We start from the raw sequence: 19,371 nt of genomic DNA, 5'->3' as shown, positions 1-19,371 counted from the left end.
CAGTCATGCAATAAATGGCATGTCCTTCCAGATTATTCCAAAGATATCTCAACAATCTCAACGAGGCAAAAGAAACACGACTTACCCCTGTATCCCTCAGGTTTGTTTGTGGAGCATGCCCAGAAGAGCATCCTAGTGTTTATTAGTGAAATAACTTCAGGAGCACAGAGTGTGGTGCTGTGGAGAGGGATGAAGAGGACATGAGAAGAACTTGCTTACTACAAATTATCAGTAGATAAGATCAGAAAAGAGGAAAAAAAAAAATCAATCCACTTACCGACAGAACTCATCAGAGTCCTGGTGATCATCTCCATGAAGATAAACCAAAAGAAAGCGAAGCTCCCGTTTGGCATCATTAAGTGCCTGTGAGAAACAGAAGATCACAAATTATCATGATGACTGTGCCTCAAACTTTTAATTAGGCTAAGGGTCCTAATGGATACAGCTATGTATTTAGGAACAAAAGAAGAAATGAGGGAAAAAGCTGAGCAAGAAAACCAGAAAATTCCTGGGCTCCTACCTTCATACCTCTGGCATTTCTCTCCCTACAGAAAGTCCATGCTAACAAGCTTCAATGAAAAAGTTTTTAGTGCTGTTAGGATTTAAATTCTATCAGGCACATGAGAGTAGGCAGGCTGACAAAAAAACGCCCCCTCCCCGCCCAATCACAGAAAAGTCAGCTGTTCCCACAATCTAAGGGAAGATATAAACAGGAGAATCTGACCTGAAAAGGGAGATGAGAATTTTGCCACTTTACAGCTACAACATAATAAATACTGCGAAGATGAGCCTGATCCAAGGCCACATACCAAGCAAGGATGAGGGACTGAGGGACCCAAGGGCATTTTAAAGAGCATGGGGTTTAAAAGATCCTCAAAGACAAGGCTAGTGTCCAAGATTTCCGTGTATGCTTTTGCATTTGCAGAATCCCAGGTACGTTACAATTTAATTAAGATTTCCTGAACGACCACTGGTGGTCTACCCTCAGGATTACAGCAAAGAGGGTGTATGAGAGGCGCCCATCTCATTCACGTCTGTATCTCTAGCACTGAGCACAATGCGTGGCATATAGTAGGTGCTTAATGCTCGTTGAGTGGGGTGGGAGCAGCCAGTGGGAAAAAGCAGATGTGGGAGAATCACAGAAGGAAGCAAGAGTAAGCATTTTTCTCTTTCTCCAGATAGATCCAGGAATCCTGGAGGCTGCAGAACCACCCTCAGGCATAAGGTGTTACTTCTACATTTTTCTCTGGTAAACTAGAGATATGCCCAACACCCAAAGAACTACTAATTTTTGCTCCCTGAGAGGTAACAACAGTCGAATGTCTGTGTGGTTTGGGTTGAATGAGATGTGTTGCTTTGAGTCTATGGTCTATCCCCTTATTCAATTCTGTGAGGGATCCAAGACTTAGGCTTTGCCTACAAGGAGCTTACAGTCTGGTACAGGAAATAAGACATTAACACAAACAACTATAAAATAAGGAAGAATGTGAAATTGCTATAACGTTTAAAAAAAAAACAAAACCACTATGAAAGTACAAAAGGAAAGACTACTATTTTAGATTGCAAGTAGGCAGGGTAGGGCACAACAATTAGGAAAGGGTACAAGAGGGGAGTGACATGAGCTGGTGAAAGATGGGCAAGATTCCAATTAGCAAAATGTGAGGAAGGCATTCTAGATAGAGGAAACAGTAAAGCAAAAGCAAAGGCACAGAGGTGGGAAAGTACAGAGTATGTTAAGGGAATGGTCAGCTGGAACCTAGGGTATAGGGAAACAAGTTATGCAGGAAAGACCTCAAAAGGAGGTTGGGATTAGATCAAGGAGGGCCCAGCTAAAGGGCTTGGTCTCTTTTTGTGTAAGCAATAAAAAGCTATTTAAAGTTTCTGAATAAAAGAATGACATGATCAGTGCTAGGCTATGCTTTCCTTTGAGGATAGAATCATATCAATAAATTGGCATCTATATGGTTTGTGGCACTGACCTGGCTGTACGTTCCCTGGTAGAAGACAGGGTGTGCCCTCCCATATTTCTCTTCAAAAGAGTGCATAAATGAAACAATGTCCCCAACGGGGTCAGTGACCCGGCTGCGAGGGTCAGGCCGTATAAAACGAAGAGCAAACCTGGGGAGGAAGGAATAAATATCACATGAATCGGCTTACTGTAGTGCATATGGAGTGGGCCAGTTTGTAAAGATTCCTATAGCAGAGCCATGGGCATGGCAGCAAAGGGAGGTGAACGGTCTGTGAGTGGACCATCAAACCTGAGAGTACAGTCTGGCTCAAAAGCCACAAAGCAGCAAGTGTTATACCACTGCCTGTTTAAGAAGAATGCAAATTACTAGAATTATAAATTCCAACACTGGCCTAAACAAATCTTGAGTGCTTTTTGAAGAAAAATTTAGGGCTATAAGAATTGGGAAAGGAAGACGCAATATCCAAAAAGATCACAGGTCAGGCTGTGCCCCCAGACTCTCCATAACAGCACTGTCTAAAACAGCAGCCACGAGCCACATGTGGCTATCTAAATTACCAAGAAAATTAATTTAATTAAATACAATTTTAAAAATTCACTTCCTCACTCACACCAGCCACATTTCAAGTGCTCAATAGCCACATGTGGCTAGTGGCTTCCACACTAGACACTGCAGATATAGAACATTTCCATCATCACAGAAAGTTCTATTAGACAGTGCTGTTCTAGAACAGAGCTATATCTCTTTCTGGTTCTTCTACTTGCCTCTCCCTTTCCTTTCTGTTCTCCTGGGATTTTGAATTATGAGTCCACATTCCCAAACTATTCAAATTATGGACAAGAATTTCAAATCCAAACTTGCAGTCATGACTGACTTGCTCTTCAACAGGGCAAGTAAATTCTGCTCAGTGATTTATGGTTGATAGCATCCATGGAGGAAGTTATAAAATGGATCTAGACAACACTGGCAGAGTTGGAGACCTGGCAGTTACTGTAAGGTTAAAGATGGTACCACACATCTGTTTCTAAAGAGCCCATCTTATCACATTTGTATAGTACCATTTATTTATCCCCTGGGTTTCCATAAAAGGCAAAGGAGCAGGGGCTTGATAAGTCAATGTGCTATGTAACATTAAATAAGTTACTTGGATGATACAGTTGCATTAAAATTAGTAACACATGCCATGCATATTTTTTCCCAAGGAAAGCAAACAATATTCATATACTTGAAGAAATATTAGCATAGAAAAGCTGACTAAACTATGATACCTTCCTTACCAAATATTGAGCCAATTCCTTATCCCCTTAACAAATTCCCCATATACACATGATTTCACTTGGAATTCCTCCTGAGTAATCAAATCAACTCATTGACACAAACATTCCAGAGCAAATTAAAAACAAAGGTAAGAAGCTGTGTATGTGGGGGAGTGATTAGAAATCCTTAAGAAGATTAATGTTTTGATAACTTTCTCTGAAATCAAGTATTCTAGGATTATCTTATTACTCTAAGTTTTCAAATTTTGATGAATGGATAAAGGTTTTAATTTTTTTGTTTCTCATTACAATATATTCCAATGGCCAACACAATTTAGAACAATCAGCTTTTAAAAAAAAAATATAGAGATGTCAACTCAGACTTCATTATGATTTTAAAGGTTTTTACATGCCCATTCTTAGGTACTGTCTGATCCTAACACTTCTGCAGCTGCTGGGTCCTCACCTTCAGGCTCTGCTCCCTAGAGCAAGGCAAAGATTAGCCCACATTTAGAGGAAGGTATAGAATGCCCTGTATGCAAGGCCCAGATGACATGTTCTAGCTCTATCTGTTGGCGTGGATGCCCATAAAACGTTTTAGTTCTCCATGAAGTCTAGGTGTGGGTTCATCTACTACTGAGTTCCAGACCAGACACCCCAAGTCTGATGTGCCAGCAACTTGGGCCCCTTGACATTTTCCAGCCTTTCTGTAGCTTCCTGTGCTGAGCTCTCCAAATGGTACATGAAGGAATTAAGAAGAAAGGTGAAAGTGTGAAGCAAGGGGGTACACATATGGAAGGGTTCCAGTGCCAGCAACCTATGGGTTGCCAGGACAGAGGAAAATGTACAGAAGGTGTGTCTAGAATGGTGAAACTGTTATAGGAGGAATCTAGAAGAAAGTGGGTCATCTCAGAGCAAAAGAATTTATTGGGATTATGAGTTGTAAAATGATTTAGGGTAAAAGTTACAAGGAGTGTGAAGCTAGTAAAGATAACAGAGGTTGGAAAGGAAAGGGTGTGAAGATAACTAGGGAATGTAGGGGGACAAACATGTGGGATAGGGAGGCAGACTTATTTGTGAAAATGATAACATCTGTTGTTATGTCTGAAAAACCAAAAATATTTTCATGCTGTATGAATACTTCAGGAAAAGTATTCAATCTGATGACAAACTGGCAAGCCAAAATTGATAGAGCATAAACCTTATTCTGGTCTATGTTTCAGCTCCAACATCTACCTTGTTACTACTAACACATATATACAAAGGTACATACCTAAATATATCAAGTATTGTATAATAGGTAAACCGGAATGGAAGCATTATCAAGTAATAACCCCATCCAAGCAGCCCCTGAAATTCCAAAAACAAAGTTAGATATCATTCTCTCAATCCCTAATATCTTAATTGCTAGTTAAGATTTTCATTCTTTTTTGTCCTTTTCATGTAATTTCTCCCTCTGCAAAACAAGGTTCCCTTTTCCTGGCCCACCTCATCCTTCTTAAAAACCAACTACCTTTGACCTCACTTCATCTAATACTATTATATTTTTCTTTTATACAATAATGTTTGTATTAAATCTGCTTGAACACTTATTCTGCAGCTATTTACATTAGCTGTCAAATTCAGTTGCAAGTTTTCCTCCCCAAATCATAAATATTCATTCTTTCCTTTTTAGAATTAATACATTAAAATGTGGTATATAGAAATAACAAGAAAGATAACCACTATTGCTACCTTGGACATTTGTATATAAATGACAAATAATTGTATTAACCACAATTATAAATCTCCAAATAGCTGCTAAGCTTGGTAATACTCTTATTATTTTAACAGTGTTGATTACTGCTGCTCTTATTATTAATTAGCAAATATATAGGGCTCTATAGCTTACAAAGCATTTCTTATATGGTATATTGTGTTAATCTGAGACCCTCTGTGTCCATGGCCAGGGAGCTCTAGAGCTCTGGAACTCCATTAGTGGACATTAGGGTCCCAAACACAGTCAAGCCCAAAACAAACTGGAGAAACATTGAACACATACAGAACTACTCCTTTTTTTTTAATTTAAAAAAGAAAAAAAAAATTCTTTTTCTTTTTTTTTTTTTGGCCACACCACACGGCTTGCAGGATCTTAGTTCCTTGACTAGGGATTGAACCTGGGCCCTCAGCACTGAAAGTGCAGAGTCCTAACCACTGGACCGTCAGGGAATTCCCTAGAACTACTCTTTGAGTCATATAATTGCTCTAGGAATCTGTGCTATTCTACTTCAGAATACCCCAAAACAGCTACTTAGAAACTATTTTTAAAACGTTATCAAGTACTTCACAAAAAGGAGTGATGGAGTAAATTCTAAATCCAAGTATAAGAGGTGAGTGTAACTCCAAGAATAAGAAACTCCAAAAAGTTCTCTGGAGTGTTCACTATCAGAATACACACCTGACTTCCCTAATTTGACTGTGAATAATTTGAAGAGAGAAGAATGCCTCTTTATTCATCTCTAGATCTCCAACAGCAAAATATCAAGAACCTTGGAACACTCTTAAATGCCTGCTGAATTTAACTGAACCACCTCCTTGCTGCTAGCCCTTCAAGACTAATTTCAAAGATATGGCCAAGGCTCCCACAGAGATTACAAGTACTTCCCTAGAAGTAGCTTAAAATTAAGTAAAATGAAGCAACAAAGAATTCAGTAAACACTAACTTAAAAGTGGAAGATCTATTAAACATGTAGCAAACATTTTTAGACATGTAAATACATGTAGATGAAGTGCTATAAACAAGGCACAGAAAACTCTTCAAATAACTGGCATAGAAACAGGAAAAAAAAGGATACTTTCATTGTTTCATTAAGGAATAAAGGAAAAATGAGAAACCCAATAAATCTACCAAGGAGCTAGGTCAAGCTAACAGGTTTATATTCTGAATATTTCTTTCGTCCCTATCATACAGAGATCAACATAACCAAGTGAAAGAACTTTTAAGATAAAAAAGGGAGAAATTCCAGCTATGAAATAACTTGCCCTTGGTTGTGGTCTTGAAACAACATAGCTGTAGATCCTGTGGTCGGCTGTATTAACTTGCAAGGGTCGGGATGGTGGTGGGTTGAAAACACTTGGTACACCCTCTTGCTCATTCAATCTGTCCTGTACAGCAGCCTGAGAAGAAAAGAATAGCAAGAGCTTCAATGATGCTCAAATCAACCTAGAAGAGATGAGACAACCATTGTTGGTGTTTCAAAACAGGTCACCAGGGAGTATATATTCATGAACCTTTCTTTTTTTTTTTTTTTAAACATATTTATTGGAGTATAATTGCTTTACAATGGTGTGTTAGTTTCTGCTTTATAACAAAGTGAATCAGTTATACATATACATATGTTCCCATATCTCTTCCCTCTTGCGTCTCCCTCCCTCCCACCCTCCCTATCCCACCCCTCTAGGTGGTCACAAAGCACTGAGCTGATCTCCCTGTGCTATGTGGCTGCTTCCCACTAGCTATCTATTTTATGTTTGGTAGTGTATATACGTCCATGTCACTCTCTCACTTTGTCACAACTTACCTTTCCCCCCTCCATATCCTCAAGTCCATTCTCCAGTAGGTCTGTGTCTTTATTCCCATCTTGCCCCTAGGTTCTTCATGACCGTCTTTTTTTTCTTAGATTCCATATAATATGTGTTAGCATACGGCATTTGTTTTTCTCTTTCTGACTTACTTCACTCTGTATGACAGACTCTAGGTCCATCCACCTCACTACAAATAACTCAATTTCGTTCCTTTTTTTCCCCATTGTATGTATGTGCCACATCTTCTTTATCCATTCATCTGTTGATGGACACTTAGGTTGCTTCCACGTCCTGGCTATTGTAAATAGAGCTGCAATGAACATTGTGGTACATGACTCTTTTTGAATTATGGTTTTCTCAGCGTATATGCCCAGTAGTGGGATTGCTGGGTTGTATGGTCGTTCTATTTTTAGTTTTTTAAGGAACCTCCATACTGCTCTCCATAGTGGCTGTATCAATTTACACTCCCACCAACAGTGCAAGAGTCATGAACCTTTCTTTAACTTGCTATGGTGGGAGGCAATGTGTGGTGATGGCGCCAGAATTCATTCACAGTAGAGGAGTACTAGGAACTTGTCTGGAAGCTCACTGCTTTTATTCAGATGGTATGTGTTATTTAGGGTGGCTGGGATACAAGGTGCTTCACTGTACAAGCGTAAGGAAAACCAACCACAGAGAACAAAGCAATGTAGACCGTGTCCCCAGAGCTGTGCAATGGAGCAATCCTGATGGGTTGGTGTTTGATGGAAGCTTGGCTTTGGAGCAGAGCAACTTAGGTCTGAATCCTAGCTCCAGCACTCAGAAAAGTTGCTTGGATTCTGTGCCTCAGTTTTTCATGCTCAAAATGAAGAAACAATACTTCTCAGGGTTAATTTGAAAAATTAATGAGGTGACCATACACAAAGATTCTAATACAATTCCTGGCAGACAGATGATCTTCAGTAAAAAGTCTCATTCCTTTCCTAACTCTGCCCCTGAAAATGGATACTTGTCCCAGTGTAGTAAAAAAATTTGGCCTTACACAAGAGGAGGTCTGATCTCTGCCTTCGACTTCTGGAGATAATCTGTGTCACACCTGATAAGAGTATTTTTGCTATGGGATCCTAGGGTAGGGCTGACCACCCTAGAAAGACCAACCATCTAATTTAGGCTGGGGATTTTGGGTAATGCAGTATCAGTCAACCTAGAGACTGAGTTCAATTACATAGGCAACCAATCAAATGACTCATGCCTGTGTAATGAAGCCCCAGTGAAAACTGTGGACACTGAAGCTGAGGTGAGCTTCCCTGGTTGGTAATACTTCATGCATATTGTCACACAATTGTGCCAGGAGTGTAACATGTCCTGATTCCATGAGAGGAGTAAGGAATCTTTGTGTTTAGAACTCAAGACTCTGCACTAGGGCTTCCCTGGTGGTGCAGTGGTTGAGAATCTGCCTGCTAATGCAGGGGACACGGGTTTGCGCCCTGGTCTGGGAAGATCCCACATGCCGCGGAGCAACTAGGCCCGTGAGCCACAACTACTGAGCCTGCGCGTCTGGAGCCTGTGCTCCGCAACAAGAGAGGCTGCGATAGTGAGAGGCCCGTGCACCGCGATGAAGAGTGGCCCCCGCTTGCCACAACTAGAGAAAGCCCTCGCAAAGAAACGAAGACCCAACACAGCCAAAAACAAATTAAAAAAAAAAAAAAAAGACTCTGCACTAAGTGTCTCTTTCATTAGCTGATTTTAATGTGTCCCTGTAATACACTGTAACCATGAGTTATAATAGCTTTCAGTGAGCTCTTCTAGTGAATTATCAAACCTGCAGGTGGTTTTAGGAACACCTTGAACTTGCAGTTGCTGTCAGAAGCGAGGGTGGGGACTTCCCTGGTGGCATAGTAGTTAAGATTCTGCCTGCCAATGCAGGGGACACAGGTTCGAGCCCTGGTCCGGGAAGATCCCACATGCCATGGAGCAACTAAGCCCGTGCGCCACAACTACTGAGCCTGCACTCTAGAGCCCGCGAGCCACAACTACTGAGCCCGTGTGCCACAACTACTGAAGTCCGTGCGCCTAGAGCCCGTGCTCCGCAACAAGAGAAGCCACCGCAATGAGAAGCCTGCGCACCGCAACAAAAGAGTAGCCCCCTCTCAACACAACTAGAGAAAGCCCATGGGCAGCAATGAAGACCCAACGCAGCCATGAATGAATGAATGAATGAATGAATAAAATAAATTAATAAATTAATTAAATAAAAAAAATAAAAAAAAGACGTGAGGGTGGTCTTTTGGAGGACTTGTGTGCCCTCTAACCTTGATAGTTGGCTTTAAACTTTGCCATGTGGCTAACTTCAGGTAGTCCTCTAGGTTTCATGTTTTCAAATATTAAGACACACTTCAATGGGGAAAGAATAGTGTTTCAACAAACGAGGCTGAGACAACTGGATATTTACATGCAAAATAATGAAGCTGACCCCCTAAACCACACTATATACAAAAATTAACTCAAAATACATCAAAGACCTAAATACAAGAGCTGAAATTATAAAACTCAAAAGAAAACATAGGTGAAAATCTTTGTGACCCTGGATTAGGCAATGGTTTCTTAGATAAGACACTAAAAGCACAAGCAATAAAAGAAAAAAATACATAACTGGACTTCATCACAACTCAAAACTTTTGTGCATTGAAGGACACTAACATAGGGTCAAAAGACAACCCCACAGAATGGGAGAAAATATTTACAAATCATATATCTGATAAGGGTCATCTAGTATCTACAGTATATATAAAGAACTTTTACAACTCATCATTGAAAAGACAAACAATCCAATTTAAAAATGGGCAAAGGCTCTGAATAGACATCTCTCCAAAGGAGATAAACAAATGACCAAGAAGTATATAAAAAGATGTACTACATTATTAGCTATCAGAAAAATGCATATCAAAATCACAAGATACTACTTCATAACCACTAGAATGACTATAATATAATAAAAGACAGATGTTACAAGTTGTAGGTGAGGATGTGGAAAAATTGGAACCATTGTATACCCTTGCTGGGAGTGTAAAATAGTGTAGCCTCTTTGGAAGCAGTCTGGCAGTTCTTCAAAAGGTTAAACATAGTTATCATGTGATTCAGCAATTCCACTCCTAGATATATACCCAAGAGAAATGAAAACATATGTCCACACAAACTTGTACACTAATATCCACTGCAACATTAATGACAAGAACTGAAAGGGGAAACAATCCAAATGTTTATCAACTGATGAATGGATAAAGATATTGTGGTATATTCATACAAGGAATATTATTTGACAATAAAAAAATAAAGTATTGATGATACATGTTGTGACATGGATAAATCTTAAAAACGTATGCTAAGTGAAATAAGCCAGACACAAAAGGACAAATATTGTCTGATTCCACTTATACGAGGTATCTAGAATAGTCAAATTTTATAGTAACAGAAAGTAGAATTATGGTTACCAGAGGCTGGGTGGAGACAGTAATGGGAAGTAAATTGTTTAATGCGTATAGAGTTACAGTTTGGGACGATGAAAAAGTTCTAAAAATGGATAGTGGTGGGACTTCCCTGGCGGCGCAGTGGTTAAGAATCTGCCTGCCAATGCAGGGGACATTCGATCCCTAGTCTGGGAAGATCCCACATGCCACGGAGCAACTAAATCCCTGTGCCACAACTACTGAGCCTGCGTGCCACAACTACTGAAGTCCGCATGCCTAGAGCCTGTGCTCCGCAACGAGAAGCCACTGCATGAGAAGCACACGCACCACAACAAAGGGTAGCCCCCGCTCACCGCAACTAGAGAAAGCCCACGCGCAGCAACAAAGACCCAATGTAGCCAAAAATAAATTAAAAAAAAAAAAAAAAGATGGATAGTGGTAATTGTTGAACAACAATGTAAATGTAATTAAATTAATGCCACTAAATTGTAATGCCACTTAAAAATGGTTAAAATGGTAAACTACGTATCTGGGTGAAGCCAGATTTTCTCCACATACTTCAACTAAAACTACATATCACAAAAGATTACAAGCAGAAGTGAATATGAAAATCCAGCTGTTTTCTATTAAGCCAGACAAAAAAGTCTGCAAACATTTATGTTAACATGTAATGAGTTTATTTATTTATTATTATTTAAAAAATTTTTTTGGCATTCAGTCTTCGTTGCTGCGCAAGACTTTCACTAGTTGCGGCAAGCTGGGGCTACTCTTCATTGCAGTACGCGGGCTTCTCATTGTGGTGGCTTCTCTTGTTGCAGAGCATGGGCTCTAGAGCACAGGCTCAGCAGCTGTGGCGCACAGGGTTAGTTGCTCCGTGGCATGTGGGACCCTCCAGACCAGGGATCGAACCCATGTCCCCTGCACTGCCAGGCTGATTCGTACGCTGCGCCACCAGGGAAGTCCCGAGTTTATTATTTTTAAAGTGAATTAATAAACAGAACAATTTCAGTTTTAATTTGTCATATGGTAATAGATATCAATAGATACAGCCCATATAAACAGAAGCTCTTTGGAGAAAAATATACATATTTTTAGACAGGCACAAAAATATCTGGGAAAAAAGCAAAAGAAATTGTTAATATTGCTATGTTGGGGGTGTAGGACTGAAAAGTAGTGGTAGGCAAGTGATCTGAGCAGGATTTTTTTCATATTTAATCTTAGGCTTTGTTTGAACTTCATGTTGCTGCAAATGGCATTATTTCATTCTTTTTTATGGCTGAGTAGTATCCCATTGTATATATACATGACATCTTCTTTATCCATTCATCTGTCAAAGGACATTTAGGTTGTTTCCATGTCTTGGCTATTGTGAATAGTGCTGCTTATGAACACAGGGGTGCATGCATCTTTTTGAATTATAGTTTTATCTGGATATGGGCCCAGGAGTGGGATTGCTAGATCGCACAGTAATTCTATTTTTAGTTTTCTGAGGAACCTCCACATTGTTTTCCACAGTGACTGCACCAACTTACATTCCCACCAACAGTGTAGGAGGCTCCCTTTTCTCCACACCCTCTCCAGCATTTGTGATTTGTAGACTTTTTAATGATGGCCATTCTGACTGGTGTAAGATAGTACCTCATTGTAGTTTTGATTTGCATTTCTCTAATAATTAGTGATGTTGAGCATCTTTTCATGTGCCTATTGGCCACCATCTGTATGTCTTCAAACGACAGTTATCTTTATGTATTTTATGTATTATTTTTATGAGTTACTAAAAGTGAAAAAATGTAAATATAGCATAATCCCATTTGTGTAACAAGAAAATTATATATAAATCTATATAGCCATATAAACAAACAAAAGTAGTCTGAAAGGATATACACTAAAATTTAACACTAGCTATCCATGAAATGATGGGATTAAGGGTGAGCATTTTCTTCTTAATACTTTGGAATTCTTTTCCTGTGTGGGTGCATGGGTATTTTTGCAACAAGTTTTTAATATTTCTATAAGTCATTTCATGTTAAAGCATGGTTGACATTATACCAGATTAATTGTAAAACAATAAATAAATAAAGCAGGGACAGCAATAGTAATAAACCAAATTAGAATTTAAAGTAAAAAGCATCATCTGATATTAACAAAGGATGTATTATTACAAGAAAGTTCTAACGGCCATGGGTCTTCATGCATCAAATAAAATAGTCAAACTATATAAAAGTTAGAACGTCTCCCCCACCAAATAAACATAGAATTTATTAATGCATTTTATTTGCACCATGTACTGCCTTCCCACAGCATATAGAAAAGCATTCTCTTTGATATATTTGTTATTAACATTGGGAAGGTTAATATTATCAGCACACTAAGCAGAGGTGTATATGTAAGAAAGTCTGGAAGGACATATAATATACTAAAACATCAAAAGTATTTATCTCAAGTATGGTTATTAAGAACTTTCATTTTCAACTTTATAAACTCTTAAATTGTTTGCAGACATGTATTGGTTTTGTAATTAGGAAAAAACAAAGACACTACCAATGGAAAATAAAGAAATCTATAAAACCACATTCAAGTTCATCATGTCAAGTAGTCTTATTAAGTAACCAGAAAAAAAAGAAACAGCAGATTTTAATTGTACATTTAATAAGTTTGATTGAATACAGACACCAAACCTTCATCCCACAAAAAACACATTCCTTGACAACCACTGTTGCCAACGGTGGTTACTGCTAGGAAAGAAGGGAAAGAAAGGGAGGGGGTGCAGACAGGGATGACATGCAAGCAACTGACAATGGGGGCTTCAATTTTATCTATATTTGTTTAAAAGAAATTTGAAACAAGTATTGCAAAATGCCTGCTTTCAGGAGCTGGATGGTAGGTACATGGTGGCTCCTTTTATCACTGTATTTTTCTCTAAATTTTAAGTATTTAATTTTTTAAAAATATATATTTCATAATGGAATGTTATTAAATGACAAGGACCTTAATATATAAATATTAAATTATATAAATAAAATGAAAGATTAATATGAAAAGGATAAACAAAAAAAAGCAAGCTACTAGGAATTCCATATATGTTTCTAAATAACTCTTGGGCCAAAGAAGAAAATGAAAAACTTTTAAAATAGTTTCAGAAGAAAATTCACAGCCTTAAATGCAAGAAAGAGTACAAATAAATTAACCAAGCTGCAAATATCATAATGCTAAAAAAAAGAACATAAACTTACAAAAGTATGAAAAAATACATTAAAGAGAGATTTTGCTTAATAAACAGAAAAAAAAGAACTGATAAATATAAGAGCTTTTTATAAACAAAACAAATAAAATAGTCTCCAGCAAGTCTTGTTTTTAAAAAAGGAAAATAAGCATAATAAAAACAATGAGAAGAGAGGATAACAGAACAGACACAGAAGAGAGTAAATGATATGCTGCTTTGTATAGCCTATGCTAAATAACCTGGAAATCTCTAAGAAAAAAGCATCTTCTAAGAAAGCTTATCAACAAATAGATTATGAATAATGGGGGAAACCATGAAGAAGTTAATAAAGAACAGGCAGAAATAAGTTTTCAAGTGCTTTCTTTCAAATCTATGCTATCTAGGCTTCTCAACTCATTTTATCAAGTCAGTCATTTTATAAAGCCAGCATATGCTTGAAATCAAAGCCTAACAAGGAGACAACACCAGAGTATCATACACAGCAACATCATTCCCTCTGCCTAAAATGCATTCCCCTTAAATGTTCACATTCATTATTCCTTTTCATCATTCAGGTGTCAGCTCAAATATAACCTCCCCAGAAAGGCCTTACTTGACCACCCTATTAAAATAACTTTCCTGATCCTCTTTGCTCTATTTTCTATACTCATCTTATTCATAGCATTTATTGCAAAGTTAAATTACCTAGAATTAAGCTCCATGAGAGTAGGGACTTAGTCTTATTTGCTGGCATAGTGCCAGAGCCTAGAATTTAATTGCTCAAAAATAGTGCTGAATAACTAAATATCACTTAGGAGTATATTTTCAGAAATCCAGCACCCTATTCAAATAATATACCATAATTAAACAGTAATTTCAACAGATATCAAAAGGGTGCTTGATTAAATTCAACATCCACTCTTGATATATTAATATACCAAGAATGGAAGAACAGTCAATAAATATTTGAGAGCCTATGATGTACTAGGATCAAATCTATATGCTGGGAATACAGCAGTTAACAAAACCAAAAAAACTCTGCTCTCATGGAGCTTATTACATTCTAGTAGTTCTATCTCAAAACAATAACCTAACCAGCATCATACTTGATAATAAAACATCACAGGCATTATAGTGAGGACAAGATGTCTGCTATTACCATTATTAATTGAGACTGTTCTGAAGTTCTAGCCAATTCAATATGAAAAAAAAAACGAAAGATCCATATATTGAAAAAAAATCATGCAGTTGCAGATGACACAACTATCTAGAAAATCCAAAAGAATAAATTATAAAATATGTAAGAAAAAGGTTCACTTGATGGTATCTGGTTACAAACCAAATATTTAAAAACCAGTATTTTTCTCGAAGAGTAATTAAGAAAAAAATAAAGAGAGAGGGACACTATACTGAGGGATTTGGTCACAATCTTTTCTATGATTTTATAAACTTTGATCATAACCTTCACCTTTCCCAAAAATTTATTTTTAAAGACTAAAGAGCTGTAAATTTGAAAAAACATCTATTGAGAGAAGATTCCTGCTGTGAAAAAAAATTTGTGCCACCTGCCGTCCACTGGCAATTCCACCCTGAAGCAGGCGTCCGAGACAGCCCTGTGTGGTGACTGCAGGCTCCTTTGTGATAGCAAGACAGTAGAGAAAGGAAAAGCCTTACCAGGGCAGTGGGGTTTTTTAATGGTATATTCATAGAGAAGACCTGCTACACAGGATGAATGAACCAGAGCTAAAATGTATCCAAATGGCTAAATCTCAAAACTTAACATGGATTGCAAAAGGAGGGACCTTGCAGAAAAGGTACAGTTTGTTACCTTTCACAAAAAATTTTCAGACATTCATAAAAAAACAAAGAAACAAACAAAAAAACCACGTGTCTTTGAGATTTGTTATCAGACCACGGAAAAAGAAATATAAGTAAGCTCACAATGAATCCTATTATACCTCTATGTTCCAGTTATGCTGTTCCAAGGTATGGCGACATTGATCCATAGATTCTATGCCAGTCAGATCCTGAAAGATAAAAACAAAAAGTTACTTAGGGAAAAACCAACAGTACATATTGGATATTTTTACCCCTAATAGAATACTTATGAATACCGCTGGGAAAATAAAGTTTTGAAGGCAGATATTCAAGTATGGTAAAGCGTCACTATTCAGAATTTATTCAGTCAGTTATTGTAGACGGTACTCCCATACAGCAAAAAAAAATGAAAATTTCTTATCTTTTAAAACTTCAAGGCTTTCAAGACTACTTGATCAAAATCCTCTCAAATTCAAGTTTAAAAAATGAAAGACTTCTTCAACCTCTGCACCCAGCAAAATAGTCTTTAATGCTAAACATCTATTCTGTTTATAATACATACTGATATAAAAATGCAGGTTTTCTGCAAATGTAATGCCTTTCACTAACTTATATCATTTTACCTATTAGTATATAACCTAGCTTATAATACAAAATGTGTAAAACTTTTTATCAAAAGAAGTCTGTAATTCAGATGTTTCCCTCCAAAATGTACTTTCCCTATTCCCTTCTCCTTGTACTATTCTCAGGTTTCACTTTGTCTATGACCAAATCTCCTTGTCTGGCTCTTCTCCTATCCCCTCTAAATGTAGAAATTTCCCTAAGGATGTGTCCTTGGCTTTTGCCTCTTCTTGGCAATCCTCAATGACCCTTTCTACTCAAATGACACATAAATTTCTGGACCTGTCACCTCTTCTGAAGTTTAGCAGCACGTTTCCAATAGCCTATTCAACATTTCTACCTAGATGTGGCACCAGTAACACAAATGCATCATTTAAAACCACTGTATGTGTTAATGACATCACCACCTTCCAAAATATACAGGCAAATATGACATCTGGAACCTCAGCCTCATCTTTGAGTACTCTATCCCTTTAACTACACACTTCATCAGTAATCAAGTTCTGACTGTTTTCTGTATCTATAACCACATTTCCATTCCCTGAGCCGGCATCTTCAATCAAGCTTTAATGACACCTCAAGTGAATTGTCAAAATAATTAATTTCTCTTCCTCTTTCTAACTCTTCCCCACCTCCCTTGGTCTCCCCACTTCCCTGTGTGTGTGTTATTTCTCTGCTCAAAACTTTTCAGCTGACTGGATAATAAAATCCAAAATTCTTAGCCTGGCATTCAATTGTTTCTATAATGTGGCCCCAACCTAGCTTTCTACATTATTTTCTATTTCCCTTTAGGTGTCCGATACTCAACAAATCTAACAGTTTACGTGTACATCTAATGACCAGAATTTCCACAGAGCTAAATCCTAGCCTTCCTTCAAGATCTAATACAAAAGCCAAACCCATCCATCCATCCTTTCATGTAACACATGTCTACTGTTTATTGTCTATTCTGTGTATTACTTACTATGTCCAGGGATATAGGGATGAATACAATACAGTCTCTATCCTCAAGAAATTCCTCTTAATAACCAGCAAGCAACAGGGAAAAGAGATTGATCTCAGCCGGCTAAGAATGTCGTAACATGTACTGGTGAGTCAGGAGCCTGAGATTCTTGCTTTGGTTCTGTGCCCTGTGATCAGTGACCAAACATGTTTTAATTCTAGCTTCCTTTATATACAACATGAGGGATTTAATTTGGACTATCTGAATATCCTTTCCAGAGCTTAGAAGAAAAAAACCAAAAATTGAAGTTTGCATTCTTTAGGTATGCAGTTGTTTATTTTTTTAAATTACACAAGTAGTATAGAAACTTTGCTTTTTTCTTTAAACTGAACTAATTAATTAATTAATTTATGGCTGCGCTGGGTCTTTGCTGCTGCGCGCGGGCTTTCTCTAGTTTTGGCGAGTGGGGGCTACTCTTCGTTGCGGTGTGCAGGCTTCTCATTGTGGTGGCCTCTCTTGTGGAGCACAGGCTCTAGGCATGCAGGCTTCAGTAGTTGTGGTTTACGGGCTCAGTAGTTGTGGTTTGCGGGCTCTAGAGAGCAGGCTCAGTAGTTGTGGTGCATGGGCTTAGTTGCTCCGTGGCACATGGGATCTTCCCGGACCAGGGCTCGAACCCGTGTCCCCTGCATTGGCAGGTGGATTCTTAACCACTGTGCCACCAGGGAAGTCCCTGCTAATATATTTTTATGTTTAAAGTACTACAAAATTTTCAGTACTGCAACTGGAAAGCTCTGTTAAGAACTCTAGAGCTCTGTTAAGAACCACTGGCTTTGACAGCTCTGACAATGTGGATTTTTTCCTGACCACCGCAGGCCTCTTACCAGTTTGGCTATTGCCTTCTGGCTTGTAATAGGATCCCCTTTAACTTTTGATTTCCTTACAGCCCACTGCAGAGAACTGGGATGTCCCGGGTTCCACTTCCTCTCTGTACATTCTCTTTAAGAATTGGACTTTACTTTTACCTTCTTCTCAGGGTATGAATGACCACTCTGTCTTTACCAAAAATGTTTTTTACCTCTCTTATGCACCTATTATTTTCTATCATCTATTATGACTATTTACACTCATTCTACTGCCTTATCAGAGGATGCATGCTCCTTAAGAGCAGTGTCTCTGATTCATCTCTATATAATGCTCCCCGGTACCTAGCACACAGTTAAGGGCTTAAAAGGCTGCAGAAAAAGTCTGTCCAAGTTAAAAAGACCTTTTAGTATAAGCTTCAATAATCATAGCTACTAAAGTGAAATCCTCTAGAAAATTTCACCAAAACTCATTGTACATTAATACCCTGGGGTTTTAATTAAACTCCATCTAGTCAGAACTAGATGCTAAGCTGGCTGTTAAAAATACATATTTGCAGAATCTTCCAGGAGATCAGTAAGTCAGGGATGGAGCCAAGGAATCAGTGGGTTTTTTGAAAAGCTCCTCAGTTGATTCTAATGTACAGCCAGGCCAGGAAATCCATGGTACTGTACAATTCTAAGTGGGACCAGAGATTATACGTCACTTATTAAAATAACTTTTTAAAAAAGGGGTTATAAACACTATAGGAGAGAACAATCAGGGTAACTGCACATCTTCAGTATACTGAAATAATTAACCTAATGCAAGCAAAACCCTTTTACTGTATAAGTAGTGAATCAGGGTAAACTAGAAGCCCAACTTGAATAAGCCTGCTTTTCAGTCACTGCTGATGAGTATTAAAAACATGCACTAGCAATAAGCTAGGAAAGGACTATTCATAGATCAACAAATATTCACTGATCCGGTATTCTAGATATCCAGGATACAAATACAGTCCCTGCTCTCATTAGGCTTGTATCCTACTACAGAGAGACTGAGCAAAACAAACCACACACATAGAGAAAATAAATGAACAAAAATTTAGGCTGGGGGATTCCTTACGATTGGGTGCTCAAAGAAGGACTCTCCAAGGAGATAACATTTCAGGAGAGACCTGATGAAAGATAAGGGTCCAGTCATGGGAAAATATGTGGGAAGAGTATTCCAGGCAGAAGGACAAATGCAAAAACTCTGAGACAAATGGATACATGACACTATGCATTTGTCAAAACCCACAGAACTTTACAGCAGAGTGAACCTTAATGTACAGAAATTTAAAAAATAATTTAGAAGGTGAGAGGATCCCAGGATGGAACACAGACTGTGACAAAAGAATCTAATGGTATTAAAAATATATGAAACAACCTCACTGAATGGGGTGGGAGGAAAAGGTGTTAACCTAAGTAACTCTGGAAATGAGTGAAGTCTGTAAGACTAAAGGCGAAAGGAACTGCACACAAGCACTGTGCTCTAGTTGACAGAGTTGGTTCACTGTATATGTTCATTCTGAAGCACTATATCCATACACTTATACTGGAATTGAACAATTAAACAGAGAGTGGGAGCCAGTTTTCTCACTGTTGAAGTGGGAAGTTACCGATAGTCGAGGGGAGAAGGCTGGAATGATCCATATGGGTGAGAGTTGGAA

At 38.1% G+C, this 19,371-nt stretch overlaps 1 protein-coding gene across 3 annotated transcripts in view; it reads right to left on the bottom strand.

Moving 5' to 3' along the window:
• FAF2 (Fas associated factor family member 2) overlaps nucleotides 1-19,371 on the bottom strand; it is a 60,151-nt gene that overhangs the window by 9,437 nt on the left and 31,343 nt on the right. For all 3 annotated transcript variants that reach the window (XM_082380548.1, XM_082380549.1, XM_082380550.1), the window contains 6 exons: nucleotides 15,397-15,465; nucleotides 6,248-6,382; nucleotides 4,500-4,576; nucleotides 1,980-2,118; nucleotides 278-363; nucleotides 86-177 (listed from right to left, as the gene is read on the bottom strand). In XM_082380548.1, coding sequence (XP_082236674.1) covers nucleotides 86-177; nucleotides 278-363; nucleotides 1,980-2,118; nucleotides 4,500-4,576; nucleotides 6,248-6,382; nucleotides 15,397-15,465 — 598 coding nt within the window. The remainder of the gene's footprint in view (nucleotides 1-85; nucleotides 178-277; nucleotides 364-1,979; nucleotides 2,119-4,499; nucleotides 4,577-6,247; nucleotides 6,383-15,396; nucleotides 15,466-19,371) is intronic.

The sequence above is a fragment of the Balaenoptera borealis genome (genome assembly GCF_965194805.1).
Source record: "Balaenoptera borealis genome assembly, chromosome: 2".
NCBI classification, from domain to species: domain Eukaryota; kingdom Metazoa; phylum Chordata; class Mammalia; order Artiodactyla; family Balaenopteridae; genus Balaenoptera; species Balaenoptera borealis.
This window is presented reverse-complemented; position numbering and strand designations above follow the sequence as displayed.